Here is a 16,617-nt window from a genome sequence, read left to right as displayed (position 1 = left end):
TTTTAGCAATAAATGACTGTTTTTTATCCATCCTGGTGTTTGAAGATTTTATACTTTATACTTTATATATATATGATAACTTCCTTGGAGAGAGTTGTCCATTTTCTGGACATCGTCCTGGAGACAGCCCTATGTGTTAACTTTCCATAAACCCCTTCTAATAAAAGGACAACATGAAGATTCTTTTCCAAAGACAGAAACCAACAATATTGAAGGAAGTATACATTGAACAAATAAGCATTAGCAGGAGAACGCAGAAAGAACTGTTTCTTCCTAGCTCCCAAGTCACCTAGGGCTCTGCACAACAACATCAATAGCTTGAACTTGGCTCAGTAGTAAACAAATTAATGACCATGTTCTTTCAGAGCTGGAGTTACAAGAGTATTTAAACTACTCCTCTTCATTAAAGGAAGAACAACTTTTCTGCTGTGGCACCCACCCTCTGGAACATTGCCCCCGAGGAATTAGATTTATCCCTTCTTTTGTTGTAGGGCACTAAAAATCTGGCTTTGCCATTCAGCCTGATATGCTGATACCATGAGTGAGTCCATGACATGGCTGGTTTGAGTGGTTGTGAGTCATCTTAGCCTTATTTCTATGTTATTTTTGTTGTTTAAACTCTGGATATTTTTATTGTATATTTTGATTCTTTTCTAAATGGACAATCACTTAAATTTGAGCTGGCAGTGTGCTGCAGCTGCCAAAAAAGCCAACACAGTCCTAGGCAGCATTAACAGAGGGATAGGATTAAGATCACATGAAGTGTTAATACCTTGGTAAGTTCACACTTGGAATATTGCATCCAGTTTTGGTTGCCACGATATAAAAAAGATGTTGAGATTCTAGAAAGAGTGCAGAAAAGACCAACAAAGATGATTAGGGAAACAGAGGCTAAAATATACAAAGAAGGTTGCTGGAATTGGGTATATCTAGTTTAAGAACAGAAGGACTAGGGGTTGACATGATAGCAGTGTTCCAATATCTAAGAGGCTGCCACAAAGAAGAGGGGTATCAATCTATTTTCCAAAGCACCTGAAGGCAGAACAAGAAGCATTGGATGGAAACTAATCAAGGAGAGACCCAACCCAGAACTAAGGAGAAATTTCCTGACAGTTAGAACAATGAATCAGTGGAATGACTTGCCTCCAGAAATTATGGGTGCTCATACACGAAGGGAGACTCAGCCAATCTCAATGTATACATAGTTGTACTTTGACAATAAAGGTTCATTCATTTGTTTTAAAGAAAAGATTGGACAACCATTTGTCTGAAATGGTGTGGGGTTTCCTGTTTGAGCTGGGGTTTGGACTGGAAGACCTCCAAGGTCCCTCCCAACTTTGTTATTCTGTTATTTTAATTGTGCACCAATTAAAATAAATATATAGTGTTATTGTTAAAATACAGAGACTTTAAATGAGGCAATAACATTTCCAAATCTTTCTCTCTAACATTTATTCTCCCTGGGGTTGGAGAATTGTGTGTGGCTGGTTATAAATCTGTAATATAGTGCTTAGTTCCCAATGTGGCCAGATGAAAAGAGGATAAGTATTTCAGTGTCTTCAATAATTATACTATTGACAGTATACGTCTAGACAATAGTTACTGTATATATTGAAAAGAAAAAGTTAGCAGCTCTAGCTATGTATAAAATGATTTTCTCAGTTGTTAAAAGAATTCTGTTCCTTTTTTGCATCTTGTTCTGCATTTTAGTTTCACTAAAATTTGCATGCACAGAACTTGTGTTTCTCCTGAAAAAGAAGCCCAAACATGTCCAAAAGACTTACTTTACATGTATGGGATTCCAACCTCAGTTTTGCTTTCAGAATAAACTTTTTTGAGGGGAATTTGCCAGTGGAAATTATTTATCTGTTGGACTAAACAGTCTATGGTTAGAATGCATGTACTGGAGGATTTAGATTTAGATTTTAGATTTTATTAGATTTATATACCGCCCTTTCCCAAAGGACTCAGGGCGGTTTACAGGGCATTTTAAAATCATACCAATACAAAATACAAAGTTAAAAGACAAATAAAAGATTAAATTATCCCTGAAAATAAAACTCAGTTAAAATTCTCAGCCTGGGTCAGAGAGCTCAAAGAGCCAAGTCTTCAGGTCTCGGCAGAATGAATGTAGGTCAGGGGTAGTCCTGAGCTCCACGGGCAGCTGGTTCCAGAGGGCAGGCGAGGAGATGTTTTGCCAATTTTTCTGCCTTAGGGATTCTAGTATGCTAACTCTATTCATTGTCAGCCTTTCTACTTTGGGAGATTTTTGCAAACACACTGGTTTGGTCTTCCCAGATTAAAGGTTCACCTAGGAAACCTTGCAACTGCACCGTCAATGAACATTTTTATGTGATCCTGGTTACTTCTGCGTAGAATATTGCTCAGAGGAAATGTATGAAAACAACAACTGCTTATAGAGGAAGCTGAAAATGCACATATGGGTGCATTCTAGATCTGGGTCACTTTTAACAAAATATATAGGAAAGTTTGGAAAAGTATTCTGTCCTAGCCAGTTTTCTAAATGGCACTTCTACATTGGGTAGGGGAAAGAATCTCAAACTTCCAATGGAAGAAATGACAGACTGCAGACAAAAAGCAAGCCAATGACTGCAATAAAGAACAAAGAGCCAATGAGTAGACTGGTTCTTCAGAATCTCTCTGGACAAGGAGAGGATGGGAGATTACCCACATGCGCTCAGGACAGTCACTCCTGATGAGGAGACCACAAGGCAGCAGTGTCTGCTGGGTTTTAAGCACTGGGGCATGATGGGAATAACCATCTTATTTGCAACCATGGTTGACACCTTTTAAAGGTCACTAAGTTTGCAAACGTATTTTTATAATCATGTTTGGTAATTGCTTGCTAACTATTTTTTATCTATTAAAAACTTTGAATTGATAAATCTCAAACATGCAAGTGACTTTGTCTTCACTCTTTGGTGAAATGAAATTTTAATCAAAACTGAAGAATTGTAAAAAAAATGACTTTGATTTCTTTCTGTTATGTTTAGTGACACCTCACAGAATGGAAAGAAGCACATTGAAATGATGGTCTGGATTAGTTCCTTGGTTCTATGACAAGTGAAACCCAAAGGCTGACTTTCTGACCTTGCTCAGAAACATCTTTGCAAAAATTAACAACATTTGTTACATTTTTTTTTAATCTTCAAGGAATTTACAATAATCTCAGTGGTGCCCTTCATAACTCAGTGGTGCCCTTCATAACTCCTTCTAAGAGGAGTTATGATGATGGATAGTAATTGGTCCCAGCACTCCAGTGAACTAGATGGGTGGCAGGATTTTCATACAGGCCTCCTAGTTTCTTGCCTGGTGCTAAAACAACTTTGTGCCACTGGCACTCATTGTTTACACCCTGTATCTGAGCAAAAACATCCAATATAGTGACAGTGCCCCATGTGTCCAAGTTTTAAGTCAGCTTTGCAAAAATTCTGTATAGCAATTGCAATAGCACTTAGACTTATTTACTGCTCCATAGTGCTTTACAACACTCTGAGTAATTCACAAATGTCAGTATATTGCCCCCAGCAATCTGGGTTCTCATTTTACTGACCTCGGAAGGAAGGCTGAGTCAACCTTGAGTCCTGTCATGATCAAACTCCTGGCTGTGGGCAGAGTTAGCTTGCAATACTGCATTCTAATCAGTGTGCCACACGGCTCCTGTATCTTTTATCCTGCTGTATCTTTTCTAGCCTCCATTGCTCATCTTAGCTGTGGCCGAAATATTACATCTTTGTATTACCAGATGAGTGCCCTAATATGGTTCATACTGTACTATCAGGAAGTGACATAGTAAGTTGAGACAATCATTAGGCAGTGAATTATCTCTGTATGTCAATGAAAAATATGAGAATGTGAATGTTTCCTGCTCTAGAACAGAGACTGTGCAATCTGTGAGTGCATTCGGGGAAAAATGTTCAGAAAACACGCTGCTAAATTAAATGGAAAACACAAACGTGGAGGTTTTTAAAAAATATTTCATGTATCAATATCCTCTCCCAGTGACAAAATTTCATTCAAAAAAGCCATCCATCTTCTACGTCAATATCACCATATCTGTCAGGCTTCATATTAGTGTTCAGCAAATAATTACACATCAGCCTTACTCTTTTTTCTTTTAAAAAATATAGCCAAGAAAAAAAAGGGCATGTTGAATGAGATTCTTGTTCCTCTCCCTTCTTTTTCCTACCCAAATTTCACCTTGGGTCTAGGTGGTGGCTTCCCTTTTTCTGACCATATTTAGCAATAATCTGCATGTGAAATACAAAGTAGAGAAAGAGTTTCCAGGACCAATGGATTATACTTCCTTTTTCTATCCTAACAGAAATAAGACAAAAATAAAGTGATGATGTGCTACTAAACTACTGAGTGTGCTTGCAAAATAATATTTGTTCTAATGTAGCATAGACCAATCAAATAAACCAATGTGAATGTGGTTTAAAATGTCCTAATAATTAAAATAACTACTGTGAATTAAATCTGCAGAACTCCTATTGGAAATGAACCATCTCATTTTCTCTAATGGAAGAACTAATCCTGACCCCTGCTAAACATTAATTTCCCTAAACTAACTAAAGTCCATTCTGAATATCAGTATTTAGCTAAAGAAAAGCACAGAGAGACCTGATATTTACATTTGTGTGATAAGTTTCTGTGATACCTTTATTCTACATTAGAGTGAATGCCTCAAAAATGGTACAATTTATACATCAAATAAATGCATTTATTTGCAGTTGCAATAGCTGTTTCTCATTAACAGACAAATATTTGCTAAGCATTCATGATTTAACTATAGTATCCACCATCACCCTGCTGGCTTGCTACTTCTGCTTCCTTACTAAACCATTTTGTGGCTTTTGTCTCTGACATCAGCCACCCTATTTCCTGAGAACTAAACAGAAACTGTGCACAGCCTAGAGTAAGATTTATGGACAGCTTCTGATAAAGCCTCCATTTCTTTCAAAATCTTCTACTATCTTATCTCCCTTCAAGTGGGGAGGAAGATATATGTAGATAAGGATATTACAACAGGTATCCTTGTATAAATTTTAGGTTTTGAGCTCTCATTGTAATTGTCTATGCATACCGTCTCAACAAAATAGCTACCAAATTTGGACCACTTTCAGGATATACATGAAAATGACTCTACGGAATTATTCATTCAGTCCTCCATGTTGTGAGTTTTCTGGGACCCAAGCACTTTACCCAGAGAACTGGTTTTCTTTGAAAGAAATCCTGGTAGATTAAAGCCATTTACTGGAGCAAATGTGGGCAGATACCAGCTCAAAGCAACTCATCCAACCCTCACCATTTTGTAGACTAAAGCCAAAGCCTACTTGCTTTTATGCAAACCTCTGCATAATCACACCTGGCAGGAAGAGAAACTGATCCTCCACTCCAATCTTTCTTCTTCAATGAAAGTGCAGCTACAGGCAGTCATTCTCATAACCCAATATTAGCTGTATTGCTGTAATTTCCATTTGGTTATCTATTTGTTCTCTTTCCCTGTTTTTCCCCCATTCAAAAAGGCTGTATTGAATTAAAAGGGTCCATAAGATTATTCTTCTCAATCTCTCATTTTGACTGATTGATTGTCTGATTATGTGCCATCAAATCTTTGACTCTTAGAAACCACATAAATTTTCTCCATGACAATTTGCCCCAATTAGGTCTTTCCAGACCTTCCAAGGGTGTACCCATTGCCACTGTAACAAATCCCATCCATCATGCAGCTGATCGTCCTCTTCTCCATTCTTCCACCTTTCCCAGCATCACAGACTTCTCTAAGGAGCTAGATGTTTGCATGATGTGTCCAAAAGTAAGATAATTTCACCCTGATGCTATGTGCCTTGAGTGAGAGCTCTGGGTTGATTTGTTCAAGGATCCATTTTTTTTCCACTGTCCATGGCATTCTTAGGGATTTTTTCCCCAATACCAGAAATGCCAATATGATTTTTATCTTGCTTCTTCAAACTCCAACTTTAATGTCCACAAAATTTCACAGCGAATACTCTCGCCTGCACTAGTCTGATTTTTAACCACTCATTTTACTACTATATTATAACAGCAATTAAAGTTTTTAATTCAAGTAGATTTGAAACAGCTTTATGGAAACAGATCTGTCATTCCCACAATATTATTTTTAAAAAATTAAGTGGATAGGGACATAGAATTGAATAGAATAAATTGAGTGGCATACTAGCATTTCAAAATCTTGGATTCAAATCCCTATTAGTCATGAATTTCATTCTCCAGAAGAAGACATCTATTCAGAGAAGATAGCTCAGCAGGCATCATGGTATGTTCTAAAAATGGTAACAATAGGAAAGAAGAATCTGTTCAGCTTGCCTTCCATTTAAGCCAGAAAAGAAATCTGGAACTCTTTTTAAATTGTCAGAAATAGCAGCATCTGCATGGATTTGCATCACAGCTCCTGCTTTCAACAATGAAAAACACACAGACAGACTTTTCAATAACATCCATATGGTGTCATTTATCTGAGAAATAGCTGAAGCAGAAGCATAACCAGAAAAGCTCTCATTATAAAAGTTTCTAGTTAATGCAAATTCAGTTTCCGGGATCAACATCATCAATCTACTTCAGGCCTTTTCCTGTTACTCTCCCCCCCCCCCCCAAATTTATCTTCTGATTACCCACTTGAACTTCAACACTGCATTGCCATTTGCCTCAATACTTGAACTTTTCATTCATTGACCCCAGCTATCTGGCAAATTTCTTTTCTTGTGAGCACTTTATGTTCTGTTAATGACAGCTCATGGGTTTTGTTCTGGAGTAATCAAACAATTTTGTCCCCTGGAACATGAAAATTCCATGAAAGTCTAGATTTGCCTGTTTTTCAATGAAGGTGAATGAAAGAATCTATATGTAATTGGGATTTTTTAAATCATATTTTTATCCTTTTTCTACCTATTGGGATCTTATTTTTATTACTGCAGAGAGTTTTATGGTGGGAGTAAAAAAGCTGGTCTCTTTCAGATACATCCGACTTGAATGATGCTAAAGACACCGAGCTAGAGATAATGAAGAAGCATCAGAAAGACTTTCTGGAAGACATTCAGGTAGGAATAACTCTAATTCCCCAACTAGATGGGATAGACCAGGGGTCCTCAACCTTGGCAACTTTAAGATTTGTGGACTGGCTGAGGAATTCTGGAAGTTGAAATCCAAAAATCTTAAAGTTGCCAAGGTTGAGGACCCCTGGGGTAGACTACAACTTGCCTATTGATTGTGGAGTGGAAATTGTAGGAGGTCTACTCAAGAGCATTTGGATTACCCCAGGTTGGGGATGGCTGAGAGAAAGAAAATCAATAATGCAGCTAGCTAATTTTTGACCTGGGATTTAATAGGGTTATAGGTAGTAGAAAAGGTCTTATAAAGTCAAGTGCATTGCCCCGAGTAAGCATTATTTTCCTGGGAGATAGAACAATATATTTGGATAATGGCTATGCTTCTGGGACAAGACTCCTGGCATTATTACTAGAAGTTTGGTGCATGACCATCTCAACTTGGCCTCTGATTTATTGATCTAGAGAATCTCTATCTTTCCACATATATTTTTCATCTGTATCATGAACATATATTCTAAGGATAAATACATGTGTGTATTGCATCTAAATGAAATGACTGAAAAATGCATACATCTGTTGACTTGGCATGTAATCATTGTTTGTTTTTTCACCACTTATACAGAATATTTGGAAAACATTCAATGTGGTCACTGTTTTTCTGGCTGTATTCATACTCATTGGTTTTTCTTGCTTCCAGAAAATAAATCAAGAGATTGCTGAAATATTTCTGGAGATTGATCATTTCCAGCAAGCACAATCATGGTGAGGTGTCAGCCACATACATACATACAGTGTGTGTGTGTGTGTGTGTGTGTGTATAAAACAAAACTAGCAAATGCTCTTTGCATATAAAAGGTTTTTTTTCTTCCATGCAGCTAACAGCCTTCACTTTGTTAGTTAAATTAGTGGAGAATTGAGTTTAACCAATGATCCACAGTGCTGACTGGGGAATATGGGATTTGAAGTCCATATAATTCAGGAGTGTCAAACTTGCAATGTCACATGATGTGTTGCGACGTATCACACTTTTTTTCCATTGCCAGCAATGGGGTGGGGGGGTGTAGTTTCGGCATGATGCATCCAGCTCGCGGGCTGGCAGTTTGACACCCCTGATATAATTTAAAAGTTGCCAAAGTTTGAAAAACACTGAATTAGCCACTTTAAAGCAACATACGTTAAGGGAAAAACAGCAGCAGCGAGACTTAAGAGCACTCAGAGTTATACAGCTTGTTTTGCATCCTAACTTCTGTTTGTTAGCCTGAAATAAGAACTGCCATTCTGTCATTTAACTCTGCCTGCAATTTGTAACAGCAGTTCATATATATATATATATATATATATATATATATATATATATATATATATATATATATATATATATATATATATATATATATATATATATAATTAAAAAGCTAGTTACAGGCAGCCTGTGTAGGTATTCAGGACCCAGGAGAGCTCCATGGGAGATCAGAAACTGATCCAATAAAAACAGCTGGATTTTATATGCACAAGGAACACAAGCAATTAAAGTGGTGTTTTTTTTTAAAGTCAGACTAGTCAAAACTGCAAACTTTCTTCTTTAAATTCTAAATTTAAATTGCCATTTTGGTTTGCCTATTTGATTGGGACAGGTATATCTTTATAAGCAATTACATGTCATCAATTTGACAAGTCAATCATACAGAGTTTGCCAGTTTTCTTGAAAACGTTACTAAGCCAAAATTACAAAATTACTAAGCCAAACAATAGTTTTCAAACAGACAGCTATTTAGAGTTATAATTGACAAAACATCTTAGGGAGAAATTTACGCAAGTAGGATTCGAACAGCTTGATACAATGGTCAGATATTCGAGGTTCCATTCTATACCATTTGACAGACGTATATGCATTTGCGGAGCAGTAGAGGTAGAAGACTTGGCTGACATACTATTTGACTGTTGTTTGTATAAGAGGGTGAGAGACAGGTACCCTGGTTCATATATTAAATGAATGACCCATGGGGAACCCCACATTAAAACGTATCTTATGTGTGGCCAGAATCTGAAAACAGCACTTAGTACAGCACACTGTTTGAGTAAAATGGTTTGGATAAAATCGGCTACGTGGGACTGATTGGGGTAGATTGTAGAGGTGAAATATAGTTTTATCTTATTTTACTTGTCTATATATTAAATTATTGTATTTTATTCCAATTTCATTTTAAATTGTTTGTATTAATATTATATGTTTGGAACTCTGTATCTTGATCTGGCCTATGGGCTAATCAATAAACTAAACTATTAACTAAGCTAAACAAGTGCTTAAAGAGATCTTAATCTAAACAATAGAATAGAAACTTTGTAAAATAAAAATTGATTTGAAACATAAGATTACTGAGAACAAGAGTAGTAGATGACTTATGTATACTATACTATAGCAGTAATATACAGTAGAATAGAAATATTTATTTATATGCCACCTTTATTATTTTTTATAAATAACTCAAGGTGGCAAATGTATCCAACAGACCTTCCTCCTCCTATTTTCCTCACAAACAACAACCCTGTGAGGTGAGATGGGCTGAGAGAGAGAGAGAGTAACTGTCCAAGTAACTGTCCAGCTGGCTTTAATGGCTAAGGTGGGACTAGAACTCACAGACCATGGCTTTCTAGCCTGCTGCTAGAAAGTAAGACCAAACTTACTTTGCTTTTATTGCTTATAATATTGCTTGTAATTAACTTTTTGCATGAAAAGCTCCATAAAATGGGCACAGAGCAACACCAGGGAAGATCTATTCTGCTTCATACTGTTCCTTTTATTTCATAAATTAGTAATGTTTAATTTGTACCTATATTTTGTGTGACACAAAACAAGTAAGCGACTGAGATTTAATGGGCCTAAAATTAAGTAAACCAGTTGTATAAACTGAACTTGAATGCATCCAGGTTTGGTGTACATTTCTGGGACTTAGCAAACAGCTGGAAAAGACAGAAGGTGGCTTTCCTTTGTTTTTCCCTGTGCTCTGATCTTGTTTTTATATTTGCAGCAAACTTATTCAGAGGGATAAGAATTTGAGCATTGGACGGAAGAAATTTAATATGGATCCTGTTAAGGTAGGAACAAGTCTGTATTGAGATTTAATTTAAGATTTAAAGCTTTCATGTTTCAAAAAGCTATTTGAAGGAAAGAAGGAAGGGAGGAAGGGAGGAAGGAAGGAAGGAAGGAAGGAAGGAAGGAAGGAAGGAAGGAAGGAAGGAAGGAAGGAAGGAAGGAATTACTCTTTTACCTACCATGTCTCAAAGTCAATCCATATCTCAGGAACCAGCCCAAATAACAGCTGAAAGAGAGGTAGTGGTACTTGGGCTGGGTGGTTAAGAGGGAGAGAGAAAGTAGGTTTCTTTCTTTTTTCCATTTCATGGCGTAACCCCCACCCAGTTATCTATTGTTTACTCTGCTTTTGAATATGGCTTTAATGGTCTTTGAGAAAAGCACTAAAGTTTTTATTTGTTTTGAGTTGGATTTAGTGGTGTATTAAACCCATGTCAAAAAGATCCCCGTTGTCAGATAATAGCTGGGCTCCTGTTGAACTCAGATATGCAAAATATTTGCTCAAAGTCAGAGTGAATCTTGACTAAAGATTATTAAATATGCCATAACCAGCCATTGGTAAAAAAATCAACTCCCCCCAATCCCTATGCCCCAATAAGGAGTGTAATTGATAGCTGTTTCCAATCAGATGATGATGAGAGGAGGGAAAACAAAGATGAGGAAATTCTCCAAAGCCCTTTCTTAACATGCCCCATGGGTAATAAATAAGGATGACATCACTTGGCAGCATTGGGCCAATAGAAGAATAGGGAACTGATGGATCCAGCAACTTTAATGCCAATAACATTTTTGACTGGCTCAAAGATTGACAGATAGCACTTTAACACAGCCATGGAGAAAGGCTCTTGGTTGCTTTTATATAACACACACACACACACACACACACACACACACACACACAAACACACATTATTAGCTAAGCCAAATTTTTATAACCATGTACCATATACTACATGAAAAAGAAAATGGAAGAAATTAGAAAACTAGAATGAAACTTTTGAAAGCCAGGTAATGAGACTACTAAGAAATTACAAGAAAGGAAGTAAGTCATATGATAAAAGACAGGTCCAGCTCTGAGAAATCTAAATCCTCTTTCCAACGAATGATAAGAAAGCACCCTAGGTCCTCTTTCTAATGAAAAATGCTACAAATACACAAAATATTCTGCTCCTTTCTGACATCCGCTTCCTTATGAATAAAGAGTGCGTTGGTATTTCTCCAATCATCTTTCTCTTCTTTGGAATTCATAGCGTATACTTTAAAAGGAAAATCACAATTACTAATTGTAGCAGTTGTGTTAATCACAGCTAATTTCATTCTGAACCTCTTATACATCCCCATCTTTTGGTTTCACCATATTTCTTTCTATTTGTCACAACCAGGTACTTGCCTACACAAAGATGGAACTGAAGTTGTCTTTTTCCTTATCTTTCTTTTCTAGATGTAATTATCTCTGTGCTTTTCACTAACTGTAACCCATTGTGAATTGCACTTAATGCTGAACTCTATCTTTCTGATACTCTCAGTGTAATTACTTCCTTTTACTAACAACAGTACAGTTAAAAGTGACCACTCAATCAATAAATGGTATTCAAAATCTTAATAGAAAAGCAGCTACCTACATTACTACAGTGTGGTAAAGGTGTGTTGAATATGAACAAGGACTTTAAGAAAAGAGGACAATTTGATAGGATAATTGATTTCCATTGTGTTTTAAGCTCACTTTATTAGTTGCATTATTATTTCTGATCAATTTGTATGTTATTAAAGAACCTACACATGCAAAACTAGTTCAACTAGAGCAGGGGTGTCAAACTCAATTTCATTGACGGCCGCATCAGCATTGCGGTTGCCCTCAGGAGGCCGGGTGGGTGTGGCCTGGGTGGGCGTGGCCTTCTGGGTGGGCATAGCCAGCTCTACATCGTTCGTATCAAGGGTGCCTATGGGGGCCTGGGCAGGAGTGGGAGAGATCTGAGGGTCTCTGGCAGGAGGAGGGTCTCTGGGCCAGGGCCAAGGCAGTGGGGGCTGTTCCCTCACTGTTTCCAGGATGGCTTCGTGGGCCGCATGAAACCACTTCGTGGGCCGGATCTGGCCCCCGGGCCTTCTGTTTGACATGTCTGAACTAGAGAATATATCCAGCCCTATTTAAAATACATCTTCTTCAAATAAGAATATGTGTGTAAACACTAAAACATCAACACTGAGAACCATTTCCCACTTACCTTCACATTGAGGAGTGCTATTGTAAACACAGCTGCAAGTTGAACACATTGAAAAATAAAATAAGGAACTGGTGGAACAAAATATCTTCACTTAATTGATACAATTAATTATGTATGCATGAAAGAGAATCCTATGGTTATGATGCCACCAGAAAGAAATCTCTTGTTAGGAAATCAGTTCTGATTTCCCACAATAGCAGGGCCTAAATCAGAGCTCCAGAATCCAGCTATATTTTGCTTACTAGGAACATATGGCCCAACTGTTGTAGCTGAATTTTGAGGGAGGAAAAACTGTTGGAAATCTTAAAATACATAGAGAAGAAGAAATTATTAACCAGTTATACAACCTATTATCTCTTTCTGTAGGCAACTGAATATTCCTGAGACTTGCAATAAGGGATAATTCATGGCTTAAAAGAGATTCAAGTATTTATTTATTTTTATTTTATTTTATTTTATTACATTTATATACCGCCCTTTCCCTGAGGACTCAGGGCGGTTTACAGGGAATTAAAAACCAACAATACAAAAGTTAAAACCAATTTAAAAAAGATTAAACTAACCCTGTGCAATTAAAAACCCTGATTAAAATAAATTACTCATAGAACAAAGAACATAGAATAACAGGGTAGGAAGGGACCTTAGAGGTCTTCTAGTCCAACCTCCTGCTTGATTAGGAGACCTCCCATCGGTCCAGACAAATGGTAGTCCAATCTCTTCTTGGAATCCTCAAGTGATGGAACATCTACAACTTCTAATCGCTCTTCTCGGTGACAGCCCCTCAGTACTGGAAGTCAGTATCATGTCACTCATAATCTTTTTCTTTGATAGGCACTCATCTTTGCTACTCTTCTCTGCACTCTTTCTAGGGCGTCAGCATTTTTTTGTATTGTGGTGACCAGAACTGGAACTAGTTAAGTTAAGTTGCTCACATATAACAATAACCATCACTCATTTTTATAGCCCCTTATTTTACATATTCTTGTTTTTTTCTTGGAAGCAACAGTCCATTTACAGTTAACTCATAGGGATCCTCTATTTTCCTCAACAGGGTATTCAATATCTAGCTGAGCACAAGGTACTCTCCTTGGATGCACAAGAAGTTGCCAAATTTCTTTACCAGGGAGAAGGACTCAATAAAACAGCCATAGGAGATTACCTGGGGCAAAGGTAAGTTTACCATCAGTGAATAAACACACATGTTTCTCTTCTGGCCTTCAGGACACAGGGGAAAATATGTTTGGGGGAGGGGAAAAAAAATCCACGTCTCTCATCTTAACCATCTTCTCCTTCCAGGGATCCACTGAATCTCCAGGTTCTGCAGGCTTTTGTAGAATGCCACCAGTTTGCCAATCTCAATCTGGTGCAAGCACTACGGTGAGTTTCAAAACATGCAAAGGAGAGAAGCAAGGAGAAATATTCTAACAGTGAGAATAATTAACCAGTGGAACAGTTTGCTTTCAGAGGTTGTGGGTGCTCCCTCACTGGAGGCTTTTAAGAAGAGTCTGGACTACCACTTGTTTAGAATAGTATGGGATCTCTTGCTTGAGTAAAGGGTTGGACTAGAAGACTTCCAAGGTCCCTTCCAACTCTATTATTCTATGGCTCTCTTTTGATCTTGATGCCCATTTTCCTTCTCTAGTCTAGAGGGGAACCAACTGAGATGCTGTGAATGTGAAGCAAATGGGTAAATTCTCTCAGGCACTTAAGTAGTTTCTGTTCCACTTCTATGCATATAATATATATCTAGATAAATTCCAGCCTTGCTGTGCAAAACCAGTAAATATTCAAGACTCTGCCACTGTGAAAAACGACTCTAAATTTGTGGCATGGAAGAGAAATCCATCCAATAGTAGAGCAGTTGGCACACAAGATGGTCACTGAGCTTGTACCATAACTTGAACCATAATGTAACCAAATGGCTCAGGTTCACAAAATAAGTAACTAAGCCCCCAAAACTAACCCAGTTTTTGGTATATTGTGGAAATGTAGCATCTAGGCTCATAACTGAACTAGTTATGCATCTTAGATGAACACAGCTGCTTTGTATGAAGTAAATCTTAGGTCACATGTGTGAAGCCACAATTATAACCTGGACTTAAGTTTATTGCAAAAAGAAAGGAGTGTCCTCTTCCTCTCAGCTAAGTCAAAAGATCTATGCAATTAAAAAATCATCAGCTGAAAAACATTACCATAATAGCAGAAATGTTAATTTAATTACTAATTTCAATTTTAAGACTACCTAATTCCTCAGTGTCTCTGGGCAACTTATATGCATATAAAAGAGAAAATGTCTCACCAGAAAAACAAAACTGGGGTTAACTAACAAGGGTTCCAACAACCAACGTCTACCAAGGACTGGGAGACTAACCATGATTTTAGTAATGTCTGGAACATCATATCATCGTCTCTAGTTTCTATGACAGGAATTTTTTATCATTTTCTGACAGAAGATTCTGAAGATATGGTTTCCTTTACAGGCAGTTTCTGTGGAGCTTCCGTTTGCCTGGAGAAGCCCAGAAGATTGACCGTATGATGGAAGCTTTTGCCAATTGGTATTGTCAGTGCAACCCAGGCATTTTTCAGTCTACAGGTGAATGGATGGATGGATGGACATATTTATTTAGGATCCTACAACACTAGTTCTAATAGCATGGAAGAGATATCTGTCTGATTTCAATCTGTGCTTTAAATCAATGTGTCTATACTATTTCTGTATTATCTACTAACTTTCAAGCTCAAGATGTAGCTGCTTCAATTAATGTATATTTTCTGTACTGCCTTTTCAACTCATTGAGGCACAGTGGCTCAGTGGCTTAAAAGATGCTGGAGAAGATCTATATTTTAGCGGTTAGATAGGCAGAGCTCCCATCACTTGCCTCAGCTCCTGCGAACTAGCAGTTCAAAAGCATGCAAATGTGAGTAGATAAATAGGTACCACTTCAGTGAGAAGATAACAATGTTCTGTGTTTCTCTGTATGCATCGTGCTGCAGCATGATGTTATGCTGGCCACATGACCCGCAGAAATGTCTTTGGACAGTGCTGCCTCAATGGCTTGAAGAAATGGAGATGAGCACCTAAAGTCAACTATAACAAGCAGAGTAAAATCTGCAGGGATTCCTTTACCTTTACCTTACTTTCAACTCATTGCTAGTGGAGTAATTAAAAGTGTCAAACAAGATAAGGATAAAACTGATCACATCCTGATGTTTTAACCTGAAAGATTATGCTCTGCACCCCTAAAATAAAATGGATTTCCTGAAAATTATAAAATCCATTAAGAACCTAAAGGCAAAACTAAATAAATAGGTGCCAGGCCAGGCAAACAATACCTGAGATAATATCTTTGAAAAGAACCACTGCTACTATTTTACTTATTTACATTTATTATGGCTGCCAACTCCAGAAGACCCCGGGGTGTTTTACTTAAGCTCTGTTACTGTTTTTGTAGTAGTCCCAATATTGTTTATTGCACTGACCCAGAACTAAAATCACAAAGTGTTTACAGAATGAGGTTGTCACAAAAGCATGTACAAGTAGCCCAGAATTGCCTTTGTGACTGGCAAATATTTTGGAGAAAATGGTTACCAGCTGAGGTATCAAGGTAAGACCCTTGTTCTAGAAGGCCTCATCATGCTAATTAAACTGATAACTATCACTCTTTCTTTCAGAAATCCACTATTGTCAGCTATTAACCCTACATTTTTCTTTGTCAGATGCCTGTTACATCCTTTCATTCTCGGTTATCATGTTGAATACCAGCCTCCATAATCCAAACGTCAAAGATAAGCCTCCATTTGAGCAGTTCATGTCCATGAACAGAGAAATCAATAATGGAGAAGATTTTCAAGAAGTACTTCTGAAGGTAAGGTAACAAAATAAACTCAAATTGTCCGTCCATTTTACTGATACGAACACACCTTTTCTAATAGATTTCTGGTGGTTTTAATGGTTGTGTGCACTTCAGAAATTCAGTTATCCCCAGTATACTCATGGAGTGATGGGATAATTTGCATAATAGTATCTATGAATAGCATTGTTTGCTAAGGAAAAGCAAATTACTCTGAAATATTAGACATAGGTCTAAAGAAGATGCTCTAATCTACTGCCAAATACCCCAAAGTACTTGATAGATTCGTATTCACAATTTGTAGACCAGGTTGGCATCTTTTAATTACATTAAGCCCTAACAAC

General features: G+C 37.4%; 1 protein-coding gene across 1 annotated transcript in view; it reads left to right on the top strand.

The window, feature by feature from the left end:
• Positions 1 to 16,617, top strand: part of CYTH4 (cytohesin 4) — a 40,859-nt gene that overhangs the window by 10,534 nt on the left and 13,708 nt on the right. Inside the window, exons 2-8 of the mRNA XM_083365957.1 lie at positions 7,018 to 7,100; positions 7,807 to 7,871; positions 10,139 to 10,205; positions 13,474 to 13,592; positions 13,719 to 13,799; positions 14,903 to 15,015; positions 16,140 to 16,288. Of these exons, the coding sequence (XP_083222083.1) occupies positions 7,018 to 7,100; positions 7,807 to 7,871; positions 10,139 to 10,205; positions 13,474 to 13,592; positions 13,719 to 13,799; positions 14,903 to 15,015; positions 16,140 to 16,288 (677 nt within the window). The remainder of the gene's footprint in view (positions 1 to 7,017; positions 7,101 to 7,806; positions 7,872 to 10,138; positions 10,206 to 13,473; positions 13,593 to 13,718; positions 13,800 to 14,902; positions 15,016 to 16,139; positions 16,289 to 16,617) is intronic.

This window comes from Vipera ursinii (genome assembly GCF_947247035.1).
Source record: "Vipera ursinii genome assembly, chromosome: 6".
Taxonomy (NCBI): Eukaryota; Metazoa; Chordata; class Lepidosauria; order Squamata; family Viperidae; genus Vipera; species Vipera ursinii.
The sequence above is the reverse complement of the archived record's forward strand: the minus strand, read 5'-3'. Positions and strand labels throughout refer to the sequence as shown.